The sequence below is a fragment of the Schistocerca serialis genome, chromosome 7, assembly GCF_023864345.2.
Source record: "Schistocerca serialis cubense isolate TAMUIC-IGC-003099 chromosome 7, iqSchSeri2.2, whole genome shotgun sequence".
Taxonomy (NCBI): Eukaryota; Metazoa; Arthropoda; class Insecta; order Orthoptera; family Acrididae; genus Schistocerca; species Schistocerca serialis.
In genome coordinates, this window is record NC_064644.1 from 334986282 (window position 1) to 335004574 (window position 18293).

The 18293-nt window shown below is 39.4% G+C and overlaps 1 protein-coding gene across 2 annotated transcripts in view; it reads right to left on the bottom strand.

Annotated features, from left to right (window-relative positions):
- LOC126412073 (myotubularin-related protein 13) overlaps nucleotides 1-18293 on the bottom strand; it is a 251951-nt gene that overhangs the window by 196304 nt on the left and 37354 nt on the right. For both annotated transcript variants that reach the window (XM_050081473.1, XM_050081472.1), the window contains exons 5-6: nucleotides 17334-17553; nucleotides 10919-11160 (exon numbers count right to left, since the gene is read on the bottom strand). In XM_050081473.1, coding sequence (XP_049937430.1) covers nucleotides 10919-11160; nucleotides 17334-17553 — 462 coding nt within the window. The remainder of the gene's footprint in view (nucleotides 1-10918; nucleotides 11161-17333; nucleotides 17554-18293) is intronic.

Here is an 18293-nt window from a genome sequence, read left to right on the forward strand (position 1 = left end):
CTGTTGGCCTTCAACCTTAGTTTGCAGTAATCATGTGTGAAAAGGGCAAGCTCAGTGCTGCACGAGTGAGGCTTTCGAAAAGTATACTGATTCATGGACACAAGCTTCTCTGTCTCAAGAAAATTTATTATATTCAATACATTCAAGGATTCTGCAGCAAACCGATGTTAGGGATACTGGTCTCTGGCTTTGTGGGTCCATTCTTTTACCCTTCTTCTAATATATATAACTAATGAGGAGGTATTGAATAGGATTGGGGAGAAGAGAAGTTTGTGGCACAACTTGACTAGAAGAAGGGATCGGTTTCTAGGACATGTTTTAAGGCATCAAGGGATCACAAATTTAGCATTGGAGGGCAGCGTGGAGGGTAAAAATCGTAGAGGGAGACCAAGAGATCAATACATAAGCAGATTCAGAAGGATGTAGGTTGCAGTAGGTACTGGGAGATGATGAAGCTTGCACAGGTTAGAGTAACATGGAGAGCTGCATCAAACCAGTCTCAGGACTGAAGACCACAACAACAACATATACAAGAATCACCTGTGTGTTTTCCCAATCGCTTGGAGCTTTGGGCTGGGCAAGAGATTTGGGATATATGCAAGCCATGCTGTGGAGTACTCTTTGTAAAACTTAATTCAGATCCAATCCAGACCTGATGGCTTAATTTGTTTTCAATTATTTCAGTTGTTCCTCTATGCCAGGTATGCTTATTACTATGTCATCCATACAGGAGACAAACGAGGGCATGCTTATAAGATTTTCCTGGGATAACAATTTCTTAACTGCGAAATTTAAAACTTTGGCTCTGTTTTACCAGCTTCAACTGTGATGTCAGACTGGCTGCCAAGTGACTGGATGAATGCCTTACATCCGCTTAGCGATTTTATGCAGGACCACAAATTTCTCAGGTTCTCTGCCACATCTTTTGCTAAGGTATAACAGTTTGGTAATTATATGCTTCACACATATATCTTTTCATAGGTGCATGACTCTCTACTAAATTTTCCCTGTAGTCATTTGGGCATTCTCTCAAACATTGGTGGGTCTTTTGCATGTTTAATCCACTTACTAGCCACAAAGTTCTCCAGACCATGATTTACAAACTGTTTAAACTTCACCCTGTAATTTCTTTATGCACATCTTACTAGAAGTAAGTGATGTCAGTTCACTGTCTAATTGAGACGTTAATAACTGCTTATCTTTCTAGCAAAAATACTCTTCTAGCCTTTTCGACTGACTTCACGATAGAAATCTGCCAAGGATTGTCCTACTTATGGCATGTATCTATCGGTTAGAAAAATCCACCAATGATGACTGATATCAGTCGAAATCGATTTGCAAGAAGATAAATAAATTGTTTCCTCAACTGGTTGCTACATTCTTTATAAAAACTTATGAACATGGTGAATTAAACCAAAAACTGTGAGGTAATGGTGAGAAGCGTAGAACTCTAACACATGTGCCTGTACGTGCGCACGCGCTTCCTTCTCTCAATGAGAGAAACAGAAATGAAAAAATGAGTTTACTTCCCCAGATGACATTACCAGTTTGTAAGAAGTTGGCTCAATGAAATTCTGTACACTGTGTAAAATTTAAAATTAAAAGAAAGCTCAGGCTTTACAGTTTTGCTTCATGTGTTCTATCACCACTGCACCAATCTTAACTATCTACAGCGTGTGGTGCAAAGTATATACAAAGAAGTGTCTGTAGCTGTTGCAAGTGTACTGTGAACACAAGTGTCTTTAAAACGTGCTGTCGCAAAATCCTTGTTCTATTTCCATGTGATACCTTTGCCATAGCACATGATCCATATGAAAAGTATATTTTTAACACATCACAAAATGCTTTCACCCCTATCTGCACTCATTGTTGAAGGGTCACTCCCCCTCTCCACAAAACTAGAAGGCAAGCTCATTTTGTGTGTGTTAGTATGGTTTAGTAGCTGTGCTGACTGTTTTGGGTGACATAACAAGTTGTCACACGGTAAAAGCTCACTACGCAGAAATGACCACGTTTCCTTGATTCTGATCGAGCATGTTCCTCAACACTAAATGTTTGCATTTAAAAGGCTGATGATCAATATTATTGCTGAATACAGTACATTGAAAATACATGCAAAAAGATGGCACAAGGAAAGATGGAGGCTGGACCACTTTGTCACGCACTGGCTCCGTCCGGCACACTTCATGTCAACTGCCCTGTTTTTCCATTGCTGTCATAAACTAACAGTAGTTATATCATAATTATATGGTGAAGCTAGACACTGCAAGTTGTGTTGACAATGCCAGTTGTGGATTACATCAGCATTTCCTCTCATGACGCCCCTCTTTGCAACAGCCAAAAATACTCCCTTACCTCTTCCAAAAACTGCAGTGTGGACCATCTGTATTTTGTGCCACTTATGACTCATTCAGTCACATCAAATGTCAATAGGAAGAAAATGGGATGAAGTCATGTGAGACTGAGTAATAATGCAGCAGCGAGGTAAATCTTACTAGGAGGTAGTGTAAAAATCAGGGAATTTTTAGCATTGGTGTCACGAGTTCTTTTACAGGGACTACAAATTTATAGATAGAATCATGAAAAATGTAAAATTGGAGAACATAAAATTGAAGTTCCACTATACTGAAACTGTTGATAAGGTCTGGCCAGTTTGTGGCTGCAACGTCTAACATATATTCATTGTGTGTGAGCTGCTGACCTGGTTGCTCAAGTCAATTTTCAGAAAACCTTTTCCAAAGTTCTTTGCAAACCTTACTATTTGTACCCCTCACCCTGCAATGAACCCATAGATGACCCAGTCAACACACAAGAGGCTGAAGTTGGTTCTAACTAGTAATGCATGATCTGAGTATTTACACATTATTGACTCTAGATGTTCTTTAATAGTCATAGTGGAATCAGGTGATTGGTGAAAAACATTAAAAAATTAACTTGGTTTCACCTCGATCTGTTATATGCAACCAGCTAACTTCACTGTCACACTCAACTTTGACCTCAAGAGAGAATATTTTTGCTAACTGCAATGAACACTCCCCCTCCTACAGCATCTAATCTGTCTTTCTAATATACTCGCTGAATATCTCAGAGCTTTCTACTTAGGATTTCAGCCAGGTCTCAGCTCCAAGATAATTTGAGCACAAGAACTTTCCTGGAGGACAGAATATTTGGTAACTTTGTTACGAAACTTCTACAATTTACTGACAAAGTTTGACAATTGAAGTGTCCTTACCGAGCACAGTCCGACTTCCCTATCGCACATTGACAGGTGAGTGTTCATGCAAGTACCTCAAAAACTACTGGCTAACCTAAAAAATTGCCATGTGCATCACCTAAGTACTCTGCTATCCGAGCAGCTGCTTCCTTTGTGTAATGCTCCCATGACCTATCAAGGGGAGTCCTATGAATCGCCACCCTATAAAGAAGGTCTAGAAGTCTGCACCCAAGGCTGTCATAGGTTTGGCAAAGCCTTTGATTGAGACCCTTCCACTTGGCTCCAAACCTAAGGACCCCAATCAGTTCTAGGCACAATGCTGCAAATTGCAAGCTCAGCTTGTATCCCAAGTATGAGACCAGCAGTCTTCACCACCTCCGCCAGCCACCTGCACTAAATGAGGATGGCCTCAGAACCCAAGCAACAGGCTTCATTGATGCTGACATGAGCCACAGCTTGCAGGCAACTGGACCCTGCACACTCGACAGTCACAGGCAAGGCTGCCTCCACATCTCAGGTGAGAGCCCCTGGCAGACACACCAATTGTACACTGGCTTTCCTTCCAGACCTGAACATTTTCTTCAAGTGGCTACATAATGCGTCCAATGTTGGAGCTCCCAATAACTAACAAACTCCTGCTCACATGTGCTTGATCAGAGCATGCTGAAGAAACAGTCAGCTGTTCACTCACAGGGTGAACAGGGAAGTTATTATTGATAAAAATGGAAAGTTGTTTCCACTAATCACTGGGAAGCTGAATACTAGGCAACTTACAAACACTAAAAAAGTTACCTTACACTTTGGACTTTAACAGCAATGCATGGCTGACTTAAGAAACCTTTACAATGTTACTTAGAAGTTTGTGTGGCAAGACTGGAGTACAGGAATAAACCCAGAATAATTGTTGAGCAGAAATCAATTTCAGACCCCGATAGAAAGGAAGTAATGACAATGAACATTTTATGAGATACACACACATCTATTTCTGTCTGGAATGCTCTTTGTGGCACGTCTTCTGTTGCTGTAGAAGAACGGAAATTCATCATATACATTTTAGTCAATGAGGTCCCATCAACATCAAAGTCCTTAGAGAGGAGCAACTGAGACATATCAAACCTGTCTCTTGTGACAATATCCAGACTTTCACACTAAAACAGTGAGTGAGTGATGTAGAGATCTTGTGAAGTAACAATATGAAATGAGATGCTAGTGGTAGTGGTAGGAACAATTAGAAAGACAAGGCTCTACCCACAACCAGTTTTGCTTTACACTTAGGAGTTTCTGGAGTTCACTCCATTCTTGGGAACATTAACCAGTTGGAGTGACAATTCCTGTAAGTATGTTATGCTGGAAGGTAGAAGTCAAATGTTCTTAGTAAAAATAAGGACCTGATTTCAGGAGTTCCCTTAGCACCACTAATATCTTTATCCTGTGTCATTAGCTGAACAGAACACCTATGCAATAAGAATGTTTTCTTCTTTCTCGATGCTCCCTTTAAATCAAGGCACCAGTTGCTGATTTTATATGCAACTTAAAAGTGAAAACCTAAGCTACACTTTAGTTTCCAGCATATTATAACCTTGTGACTATAGAATGCCTGTATGATCTAAGAAGGGTCTTAATGCAGATTCTAGGTTTCTCGTTTAGTGTAACTGAGCTAAAATCATACTTCAGGAAACCCCTCATAATAATAATAATAAAAAGAGATTAATTAAGAAAGAGGTTTAATGGTATGTACTTCTTTAAATGTGTACTGGAGCTGAATTACAAGTAAGTCTAGGATCTTTGTGGCCAAAACTGTGACAAAAAACTGTGCAATGTTTTGGTGAAAAATGTTCTAAAAAGGTGCCAATCCCAGATACAAAAATTTATTAAGAGCTATATACATTAGTCATTAAATCACAAATCTCCTGAAATAATTCAATCTAGCATTGAAAAATCTAGCAAAACCTAACTGAACATTTATTTATTTATTTATTCTTCACAATTACAGCTTATTATCTAAAAAGCTAAAATAGGCCATAGACATCACATTTCCTTGGATAGTGATAAGTTATGTATTAATTATTCATTTCCGATACTAAAGAAGAAGAAGAGAGATTAGGAAAAAAACTACAACTACTTCTACTTCTACAAAACTACATTATAACCCTTAACCAATTACCCAAGTACTGATCTACTTCAAAAATTAGAATTTGTTCTCTGTTTCTCCATTTATTTTGGTGCATTAAACTTGTACATGGTTTTTTTTTGCTACTGGATCCACCCCCATGGTATCCCGGTCAACAGCCATAGTCTGCTGGGTTCCTTGGGCATCGGGCAGCATGTCAGCAGCGTTTCCACTGTAGCAAGTAATTCCACTCATCATTGTTACTTCCTCAAGTCCACACTTCCATAATTTTTGGGACAGTATTTCACTTGGTGGTCGCCCACCTCAGTCATCTTCTCTCCATCTGCAGAGTATGTTGTCTAGACTAGACGGAAGCTTGACAACTTATGGTTGAATGCCTCATAAAGTCTTCCTTGGTCTTCCTGGACACTGCAGCTGCAGTATCGTCCAAGTATCCAGGTTGATTCGATCCTTAATGCTGCTTTGGGATCAGACACCCTTAACGCTTGATATCCATTACCCGCTGCATCTTCATAGGGCGCCCAGTCCAACAATGTGTGTTCTGGTGTTCCCATACTGCCTCAGTCACAGCTATCATTCATTGATTTCTGATTTTGTGTAGATACATGGCATAAGGGCCATAGCCATTCAGGTAATGTATCAATCCACTCGATGGGTTACAAAATCTCATTTTTAATCTCTCTCTGATGTTAGGGAGAAATTCATATGTTCTCCTGCAAATGCCTGAAGTGTCCCTTTATTTTACCACAGTTGTAATATGCAATCTTTTACTGCCTTTTTCGAATTGGCCTCAGTTCCAAAGCAGCTTTTGTACTTCCATTTGATTGACTTTCTTTACCAAGTAAAAGGATCCCCTTCTCCTAATTTCCAAGTTCAGTGGGCATATTACTACAATTACTAACAAAGCATCATTCGGAGTAGTGCCGTAGGCCGCTGTTAATCTTAGTAGCACACCCCCGTTGAAGTCTTCTCACTACTGAGGCTGGCTTCACTAGTAGCAATCTATGAACCCAGATGCTCGCACCATATCCTACAACTGATGCTAATATAGATTGGTGATATACTCTAATTGTCTTCAAGGGAAGCTGAAATTGCCTATTTAAAAGGTTACAATATTATTCATTACACTGGTATTTTTTCTGCCTGCTTCTTCAACATGATGTGCAAATTTATGATGTTCATCAAGAAAAACCCTTAGATATCTCGTTACTGCACTACTTCTAATCGTTGTATCATTTAATTTTATTTTAGGGTTTCTTATTAGGTTCCCTTTCAGCAGGAGGTACACTGTTTTGTGAGGTGCTAGTGACAACTGTGACACTGACACCAGCCCTCAAGTTCATGCAGGGCGCATTACATTTGTCTTCTATAATTCTTCTGAAATCACCACTTACAACAAACAGTACATCATCTGGAAATACCACCAGACCGCTTATGTTACTGCTGTCATGTAACTTCTATAGTCCACTACTACATCCCAAAACTCTGGACCACACACTGATCCCTGAGGACAGCCTTTTGTTATTGTCTCCATTATCTTCTTTCCTGGGCATGTTAAACAAGCATGTCGCCCATGGCAATAGTCTGTCAAGCAATTACACAGCACTTCTGGATACCTAAATTCCTAAGGTGACCAAAGAAAGATGGCCACCATAGGTTACCGAACTGCCAGCAATATCAATCATCGCTAAGGTCTACATAGAATTAGTATCTGTCACTAGCGAAACCACCTTGTTAACTGCATCTTCAGTTGACTTGCCTCTTATAAACCATACTGGTGAGGGCTCACCCCATGTAGCAGTCTGTGATTTTGTAATCTTTTGCATTATAGTTTTTCAAATATCTTGCTGAGAACATTCAAAAGACAAATTGGTCTGTATGATTTGGGCATCATAGGATCTTTATCTTACCCTTTACTAATTATTACCACTTCAGTGTTCTTCCACTGTGCAGGGACCCTTCCTTGCAAGACACATTCATTCTACAGATCACAAAAGTAATTATCTAATTGGTCACATGAAGCTTGTATCACTTCAGCAGGGATCCCATACGGTCCTGGAAATTTTTTCTTTTTCAATCTTAAAATTATATGCCTAATTTCTTCTTGTGCAAAGGGGTACACAAGATTACTGTTCCTATGATTCTTCCCATAATATGTCTCGTAACCTACACTGATCATCTGTCTCACCTTGTTCTCCATCATCAGGAAGTAGTGTTTCCATTAGCAGGGCAGCTGACTGTTCCCAGCTTTCTGTTACTGTCCCAGCATTCCTTCTGAGAGTAAATAAGACTCAGACTATTTTACGTTTTCTAAGTTACCTCCACAAAATGCTTCCATCGTTCCATTTTTGTTCCCCACAACTCTTCCTTAACATTTTGTTTAAAATATCTATCTATCCAACCTTTGGACTCTTTCTTCTTTAGTCACGCATCCCTGGTATAGCTTCCTGGCTCTTCTTGTTTCGCATCTTAATTTCTGCAGCGTCTCGGTCTTGATGCAAGGTACTCCTTTAGAATGACCACTGCTGATAGATATCGATGCCTCCATTGCTCTATGTATAGCCACTGCCAGTTCTTGCACTTCAACATCTACATTATCACCCAGCGATGGAGTTCCTGGACACGGAAACACTCTTCTTAGTTCTTCCCAGTTAGCATTCTTGATATTTGGGACTTACGTGCACATTTTCTGTGTCATCTCGGATTTCCTTTCCAGTGATGGTATAGCGTACGATATTGAGGTCACTCGATGTCATTCCACTCGCAACCTTCCAGTCTTTCACACGGCGCGCTGTAGCTACATTTGCTAGTGTGACATCAATATTTGACATTGCTCCAACCCTCCCTTTGCAGGTTGGCATTTGTGAGGTGCTTTCAATACATGTAGGTTTGGTTCCATAATGGCTTCTTCTAGTTGTCTTTCAGGGCCATCAGTCAGGCGGCTATGCCACAATACTGACTTCACATTTGCATTGATGGAGTACACAAGAGGCTTAGTTTGTCCTAGATGATTAATATCCTTTAGTCTTAGCAGATACTTGCCTATCTCATCACTAAACTGAAAATACATGGAAACCAGGATGCAACTCTCCCTTCCGTTAACATTTCCACACAGATTACATGTTCTGAACAATACTGTGATATTTTTGTCACTCACTGAACACAAGGACATACTTCCGACATTCAGAAATCCATTAAATCAAATAATATTCAATATTTCAATTTTTTTGAGAGAGGTGCATCAGCGACCATTCAAGTAAAAATTTGTAAATAGGATGAAAACAACAGACACAAGAGGGGCATGTTCCGTTTTTAAATAAAGCAATGGAAAATTTGGGATGGATTAACAAGCTGAAAAGCACAGAATACTACTCAACGTGTAGGAGGAGGCAGTGAGTGGCAGATAGGCATTTTGAAATGAATACTTCTAGGTATTATTAGTCAGCTTTTCTGTATTGCACAGACAAGACTGCTCCCAACAACATATACTTCACTCCCGTAACCTCCTTGGCCTCAACCTCTGCTAGTTCCTGTTCTCTACCACTCTATCCCCTTCCCTGCTCCCACTCCAGCTCTACACAAGCCTTTTATCCTGCCAGTGCAGCTGCACAGTCCTTCCCCTCCTCTGTTTCTCTCCTCTCACCAGCCCCATTGTTGAGCTTCAAAAGGGGAGTATCACACTCTAGAATTGTCACTCTGAATCAAAAACATTCATTTCTATATTTTTAAGCTTTTTGTTGCTAGTTCTTTACCTATAAACTGCTGCCACATTGTATTTTCTTATTTTTTTCTTGATGAGCTTTGCAGTTTCTTGGTGCTGAATATAATTTTGTTGGGCTTCCCATCAATTTCAATTAAGACATTAAAAATGCTGCAGTTTACAAAAGATTTGTCACTGAATACCATCACTACTAAATCACATACTCATTCAGCATTAATTTTGGATTTCAGCACCTTGGATGCAGACAAAAAAGAAAAAGCAGAAAAGCACGACAGATCACATTCACTGGACTCAACACTGTGTGACTTCCTGAATCCCAAATTTCTTCTGCTCATGGTTTTGTCCCGAGACGGCTGCTTTGCAGTTCAAATACTGTATCAAATACTGTGTCTAGTCACGAATTTTTAAAATTCTGAAATTTTATTCAGACAAGTAACAGAGACAGCCCTACATTGTTTGTTACTCTGTGCTGTTCTTAAAAAGTGACAGTTTTTGGACCTGCTTGTGTAGCTTTACAGCAACATATTGAGTTGTTAGACAGGGAGATGGGCCAGATCAGATCCATGCAGCAGATTAGAGACTACTAGTCTGATTCACTGGCCTAGCCCGAGTGTGTTCTTGGGCAGTTTCCCACACTAGGTCAAGCAAATGCTGGATCTGTCGCGAATCTCCACCTCATAAATACTATGGGCACGCGCGCGCGCGCCCCCACACACACACACACACACACACCATATTTAAATCATGGCAACACACATAAAAAAGTTTACAAAACTCACAGACATATGGCACGTGACTTCCCTGCTTTGGATTATCTCGTGATTGTGGCAAGAGAAAGGGCATCCATCCCCAAAGTTCAGTAAAATATATTTGCCAAATCATGAAATATAGTGGACTCCTTACAGTGATACAAATGCTCAAAAATAAGTATTGTTATGTTTTTTACTCCAGTTCAATCAACAGCTAATGTGGAAACAGAAGTTCTCCAGTGGGAATGATATGAATAATCCTGAATATCTTCCCTCTCTTTCTTTGAATGAGTATGGGTTAGAAGAGTAAGAGGAAGACAAGGAGACAATATGTGAATTTTTAGGGTTACGAGTTGCGAACAGGATACCTAATGAGGCTGAAGATCCCTGGTACGAATGTGCGAACTTTCAGGTGAAAAAGCTAAAAAGTAAGCCTAATCTCAATGATGTGTAAAGTTATGTAAAGGTTCCCAGTGGCGTGGTGTCACTTACTCTGAGGATACAATTAGAAAGAAAGGTACTCAACTGTAAAGTAACTCAGTTGATAAGTGAGAACTTAATTCTTCCCCCCCCCCCCCCCCAAAAAAAAAAAAAAGTGTAAACAAAAAATGAAAGTCTGTCAACATAATACAGGTTCATAAGTGATTATTAAAAATATTTATTTCTGATCAGAAAATACGAATTTTCAGAATAATTCTCCCAGATAACAACCCCCTTGAGGTCCAGTGAAGAGTGAGAGTGAGAGAGAGAGAGAGAGAGAGAGAGAGAGTGTGTGTGTGTGTGTGTGTGTGTGTGTGTGTGTGTGTGTGTGTGTGTGTAAAATTGAATTAGTGTTCCACACCTCAGTTATGCATGTGTCAACTGCTCAATTCTCTTCTGCACAACAGGTTTTCTCCAACCATGGATAACAACTATCTTCCTTTCTACAGTTTACGGAAATGCATTAAGACAGATTTTGTAGCAATAATCATCCACTCACTGCTCCTAAACAATGTAAAGTAAAACATACAATAATCTACATAGCCATCTTCCCCAAAATATCTGACAACAGAATGCTTCAACAGCAGTAACAACAAAAATTAGTAGTTGCTGTATTCGCTTACCAGCTCTATTACTTCACTACGTAACGATGAATGTACACCCATCACAAATGGTGTTGGTGTTGACAGCACTTCAATGAGTGCTGCTGGGAGCAATGGAATGTAGACGTGGGTGTAGCGAAATGGGTACATCAGTGCTGTCAATGCTCTGCATGCTTCTGTTAGTCGAGTGTAACTTTTCGAGTGGAACAGTATTTTATGCTCAGTCATAATAGCACAGAAAAGTACAAGCACATTTCGGATACCTGTTTTGGAAACATAACAAAAATTATAACAAACATACTAATCCTCAATGAAGGTTGACTTATGATTAATCACTGCTAATTCCTGATACTACATGTACTAATTGTAAAAAATCTGTTAAATGGAGTGTAATTCACCATAAGCTTATGTTTATAATTCTATTCATAGGAAATCAAGTGTTACGATCTGTCTAAGAGTAGGATACATATGTATGAGGGTAATCCCAAAAGTAAGGTCTCCTATTTTTTTATAAGTACAGAACTCTGTTTACGCGGCAGTTGGTCACACTGTTATGAAGAGTACTTCACACGCTGTGTGTAAACATGCGCACGCCGCACACTGTTGAGAATGGAGCTCCCGTTGGGTGTTGCTGCCAAGTGCGAATTGGGCACAGCTATTCGGTTTTTGAACGCAAAGAGCACTGCGCCGATTGAAATCCATCGTCAATTGATGGAAGTGTATGGTGAGTCGTGCATGGATGTCAAAAATATTCTTAAGTGGTGTACAGAGTTTGCAGCTGTTGGACCAAAATTCACGAAGAACAAAGTAGTGGGAGACCATCAATTACTGAGGAGACAGTGTTGAAGGTTGAACGAGGCATGCGTGAAGATCGGCAGATCAGCCTGGATGATCTCTGCACGTTCGTTCCTGAGGTTCCCCGAAGCACCGCTCACAGAATTTTAATGGAAACATTGAACTACCAGAAGGTGTGCGCAAGATGGGTGCCACACATGCTGACCGAGGACAACATGCAGCAATGAGTTGATGCTTCCCGCACATTTCTTCACCGCCTTGCAGCCGAACAGGACAACTTTCTGGACTCAGTTGTCACAGGTGACGAAACCTGGGCATACCACTTTAACCTGAGAACAAGCAACAATCACGCCAGTGGCGGCATCCTTCTTCGCCAAAGCCACGTAGCTCGTATGACACGGGCTTACAAAAACTGCCACAGTGTCTACCAAAATGCATAGACAGAAATGGTGATTACATCGAAAAATAGCTAAATGTTCAAGATGTAATCTGATGTAAACCATTGTAGAAATGAACAGGTCTATGTACTTATAACAAAATAGGAGACCTTACTTTTGGGGTTACCCTCGCATTTAACATACTTAAAATATCTAAAAATTTATAGAACCTTTAATCTCAGGCCCTCAGCCCTACTCAGATTCCAGATTTATTTTCTCAAATTTGTGATCAATAGTGACAATGATCCAGATACAAATTTCTTTCATTTTCTTTAAAATTTGGTTCCACAGATGCTAGGAGTCTGTTAAAGGTTTTAATTGTTTCACAATGGCGGCTGTTATAAATTTACAAATTTATTTTTGTTCACTACAGGCCTGTTTTGCCTGTAGTGTCATTGTAAACCATGGGGATGATCCAAGTGAAAACTTTAAAATGTGAAATAAATTTCCTAAAATCTGTACTATCAACTCAACAGCTGGAAGGAGTTTCCACGTGTTTCAACAAATGTCCAACAGTCTGTAATCTCTAGTTACATAAGAGGAAAGGAATCTACAAATATGGACACCACACTGTCAATTTCCATTAAGTTGTAGCATTGATCTGTGATATTTACTGAGTGGCAAGTGTGTTAAACCTATGGAAATGCATCATATGATCAAAGAAAAGTGGTCATTAGTGTGTGTTCCTGCAGCAGGAAGTTTGAAGGACATGTAGCTTCTGTAGAAGACACGCTGCACCCATGACACACTGCATCGTGATTTTGGGGGTGGGGGGTGGGGGGACACATTGCAGCAGTGGAAGAGATTTTGAACGAAAACCGTTGTATTACTGTAAACAAAACAGATACTATTTTGGGTATTAGTGATGGTTCAGCATACAATGCTGTGCACGATTTGCTGCAATTCAATAAAGTGGTTGGAAGATGGGCACTACTTCAGTTAATTATTGATCAAGTCGGTGCCTGTAAGGAACTTTTCCCTCAGTTTCATGTCAAAGCCAACTGATTTATAGACTGAATTGTTACAAGAGATGAAACCTGGGTGCACTATCACCAATCTGAAACAAAAAATCAAACAAGGAATGGTGCCATAGCTATTCACTGAAGCAAAAAGAAACACTATTAACCACGAAAAGTCATGCTCACTCTCTTTTGGAATGCAAAAGAGGTAATTTTGGTACATTACATGGAAAAGGATTAAAAGTCATCTCACTCCAAGTGACTTTCTGCATTCATATATCTCAAAGAAGCACTGGAAAACAAGCAGTACAGAATCTATGAAGAGGTGAACATCATGGTGCAAGATTGGATGCATTGAGAACTAAAGGAATTCTCACGAAGTATCCGTGTATTTGCAAAGTCGTGGAATACATGCCTTACACATCATGAGACTGCATTGAAAAATATCGTATACAGATGCACAATAAAAGCATTTCAGTACAACACACATGGCTAGTCATGCTTCGAGCACATGAGCACATATGAATACACGGGTTGAAATGAAATGCATTTGATGAGCATCTTAATACAAGGATGATTTAAATGAAGACCTTAATTATTTATTGTTACATGTATGAGGTAATAAAGAATAAAACAATGGAAAGCCCAGGTTGCAATATCAACAATTATGAAAAGGGTAGATGAAAAGATTGTTTAACACTAAAACGGGACAGACGGACGGACGTGCACACACACACACACACACACACACACACACACACACAAAAAAAAAAGCAGGCACATCTCTCATACACATGACCGCTATCTCCAGCCGCTTCAGCCAGCAGCCGTCATAAGGCTGAGAGGAGTGAGGCGCCAGAAAGAGCACAAGAGCTGAAATAATGTAACGTGTGTGTGTGTGTGTGTGTGTGTGTGTGTGTGTGTGTGTGTGTGTGTGTTTTTGGGAAAGGGGGTGGGCCTTACTGAAAATAGCCAAGGCTAAGGATTAAGGGATTAATAGAGGTCAAGATGAAAGTGAAAATGGGGGATATGCTTGAGGAACTGTTCACATCTTTGTAGAAGGTATCAAAGTAGCAAGAGTACTGAAAAAGCTGTTAACATTCTTAAGTCGGTATTATCAGGTATGCTGCAGGTGGTCACGTTTGTGAATTGCCACAATTTTGCAGTGGCGACTCATGTAAGTAGACAGCTGGTTAGTTATCATCTGCACAGGATTCACAACATTTCACAGCATATCCTATGAAAGATTGGGTCACAGACATAAGCACTAATGGAAATGACCAATATTATACATGTGTGGTATTTCAGCAGATCGAAACAAACAATAGAAATACTTTAGAAAGTGTGGAAACAAAACTATTCTGATGATCTAGTTGACAATTTAGTTGTGTCACTGCACAAAAGGTCTTTGTTATCTTGGTGCAACTTCATTATTTCACTGACATCACAATCCCTGAGGCAGTCTTAAAAATTGTCTCTAGTATGCAGCAATTTTATTTACACATGCAATGACACCCAACCCATCCAGTTTTAACTCGTTCTGATCTTGTTATTTTCAGCCCAACTTATTCTAACGCCATCTGAAAATTGCAACAGCATCAATTACAGTTACTGCTGGATAAATCACACAAAACTGAAACTGAGAATAAAGTTACAATACATTAATTAACAATTGTTTTTGGATCCACCATCCTATGTAAAATTTTAATAATTTTCTCCTGGCCACCAAAATTAGCAATTTTCAGCAAAAGTTTATTTAAATGTTATCACAAGTACAGTGAAAAAATTAAGGCCAGTTTTATGAGGTGTGTGTGGAAAGTAATGAGACTGACAACACTGTTTTGTGTGATTCGGCAACACTGTATTGTTCTACTTGTGTAGACCAATGTGTTAATCCCTTCGACATGCTTGTTCTGAGTGTCAGCTCGGTAAAGCCATCACGTTATTTTTCAGAGCGCCATCAGTGAAGTTGTGTTTTTGTTGTGCATTACAAAAATGGAACACAGAATTTAGAGCAATGTTATGCTATCAAATTTTGTATTACACTTGGGAAATCTGAGTGTGACCTCTGAAAAGTTGAAACAGGCTCAAGGGGAACATTCCTTATCAAGGGCACTAATTTTTCACCACCACAAATCATTTTTGGAAGGCTGAGAACACACTAAAGATGAACCTCACTCAGTGAGACCTTCAACTTAAAAACCGACGAAAATATCAAAAGTGTGCATGCTGTTGTGAGATCAGATTGATGTTTAACAATAAGGATGATGGATGACCTGTTACACACTTTCATTGCGTATCAAATTATGACCGAAGATTTGAACATGTGAAAGGTTTGTGCCAAAATGGCGCCAAAAAACCTCACAACTGAGTAGAAGAACAATTGAAGAAACATTTGCATTGAGATTCTTGAGGGAATTGCTAATGACCACATATGGTTCAATAGTGTGATCACAAGTGACAAATCCTGAATTTTTTAGCATAATGCTGAGACAAAGTGGTAAAGTGAGAAGTGGTACATCGAGACCATCTCGACTGAAAAAAGTGCAAATGAGCAAATCAAAGATCAAAACCATGCTGATTTGCTTTTTTGAGAGTAGGGGTTCCATGTATAAAGAATTTGTTTCTTCAGAACCAACTGTCAACCAAGTGTTTTACAAAAACATACTTGAAACGGTCAGGAAAATGGTGAATTGAGTGAAACCAGACACTGCAGACAAGTGGAAGCTACATTGTGCAATGCCCCTTGTCATACAGATACTTCCATCATGGAATTTTTGGTCTCAAAAGACATCTCTGTTGTCCCACATCCACCCTATACAACTGATCTGAGTCCTTGTGACTTTTTTTCTTTTCCAGGAATTGAAAACTGTCTTAAAAAGGACTTCATTTTGGAGCACATTCAAAAGAATGTGACCAATGTGTAAACAGCCCAACCACTTGAAGCCTTTCAGTGCTGCTATCAAGATTGGAATGACTATCTGTCGGTTTACAGCTTTTACCACAAGGTGTAAGCATAAGCATATAACATGCGATAAAAACTTTGATCCATAAAAAGATCAATCTCATTACTTTACTCACACACCTCATATGTCTTAACACAGAGGAACACAACAAGGAATAAATTCAAGCATTGGGAGTAGTTTAAACCAGAATATTAAAAGCAATATTCAGATTTTGAAGATTCCAGCCATAACAGAATAATGTGATTTGTTTAACAAATAAGCAAAACATATACGATGGAAATTATTCAAGCATCTGTACCAACAAGCACACATTCCAATAAGGAGGTTGAAAAACTCTATGGAGAATTACAGAAGCTGCTAAATGATAGAAAATCCCACAAGATTATAGGGGGAGGGGGGGGGGCGCTAGAACTATAAACTTTTGATATGTTCACATAACAAAATTCATTTGAGTCTTCAGGAGTGGTTGAGAGCATATAAGTTAGTGAAAAGTCTAGCTAGAGACTTGCTTTCCAGCAGCAGATGGTATATCTTCCCAAATAGATCTCACAAAATAAAGATGGGAAAATTGGCGAAATTACTCTCTGGCAGCTGCAGGTAGCGTAGGCTACCCACAAGGTGGCCCAATCGCATACATTCTGTGCATGTGCAAGGCACTTGGCCACTCCTATCCACATGTACTCAAGCCTGTGCAGTAAGACTGCGTAGGCTGACAACCAACATGTCAGCGGTTTGCCCCCCCCCCCCCCCCCCTGAACCACTGTGCCTGTGAGCGCTCCACTCCCCACCAGCTGGCACGTGAGCTGTAACATCCTGCATTACATAGTAACTCACCAACTGAAAAGGTTTCTTCAGTTGAAGAGTTACACAGTAAATATGGTATGCAAATTTCTGACACAATGTAAATAATTTCAGAGAATATGTATCAACTCACAGAATAGTGGAGCCATTGAGTCGTGGACAGGTACACAAACAAGACTGAAAACTTTGCTAGCTTTTTGTCAAATGACTCCAACGTGAACTCCTGCCTCTCATAGACAATACTCTTACCAACTGACCTATCCAGGAAAGCTTCACAGGCTGTCTCAAAGGTTTTTACCAATATTGTGCTCCTAAGCTAATGATCACCATACTAATTTCCAGCCTCTCCTTATGATAAAAGGTTCATATAACAGGCAAAACATCAGTTACTAGCGGAACTCAAATTACATAATACACATATTTGAAGTAAACCTCAATATCATATAACTAAAGAATAGAAGGCGTTCCATTATCTTACCCAGTTGCTGAAAAAGCAAATTAACAGATGTGTGTGTAACAGGCAGTGAAGGACTGATTGGAGGTTGCAAAGCCTGGCGATCACCAGCTCCGATGCTGAATCGAACTTGTGGGCCTCCAGGGGGTGGAACTTGAATGCATCCTAAAATATTGCCCACCAAGGTCTCCAAAGGAACTGCAATGTTCTCCACATACACAGTGTAAATAATTCCCAAGCAGCTCTGGAATTAAAAAGTACAGAGAAATAAACTTCATATGTTAAACCCCTTTAAGGGGGGTAGGACGTCAAATGGACCGACTTGGAGCAGGAGAGGCACCACAGGACATTTTAATTTCCCCTGTCTATACTTTTACAAATAAATTCATAAAACTGAAAGCATGATCAGGAAGGATTCAGGATTCATACTCATAGTAGTGGAAGCTCAAAAACGTAACAAAATACATTTTTTTACATGTGAAATGTCATCATTTTTTCACTTACTAATGGCTACATTTGTTGCTATAGGTACACTTTTATTCCTAAGTAAGAGAGATTCTTCAATGAATTTTGCACAGCATACAAACTATAGTTACATGTGTATGAAACTCTAGAGTTTATTTAATTTATGAACAAATGAATTAACTGTTACATTTTAAACTTCTTATTTAGAAAAAACTCAAATTTTATAGTGAATTATCTCAATTTTTACCATAGTGTTTAACAGATTTGGAAAATTCTAGAGTGTCATACACCTGTAAGTACTATTTGCATGCTGTGCAAAATTCATCGAAGAATCTCTCTTACATAGGAAGAAAAGTGTACCTATAGAAACAAATGCAGCCAGTAGTAAGTGAAAAAATGATGAAATTTCACATGTAAAAAAAAAAGGTATTTTGCTACATTTTTGAACTTCCACTGCTATAAGTATGAGTCCTCAATCCTTCCTGGTCATGCTGACAAAGTTTTATGAATTTATTTGTA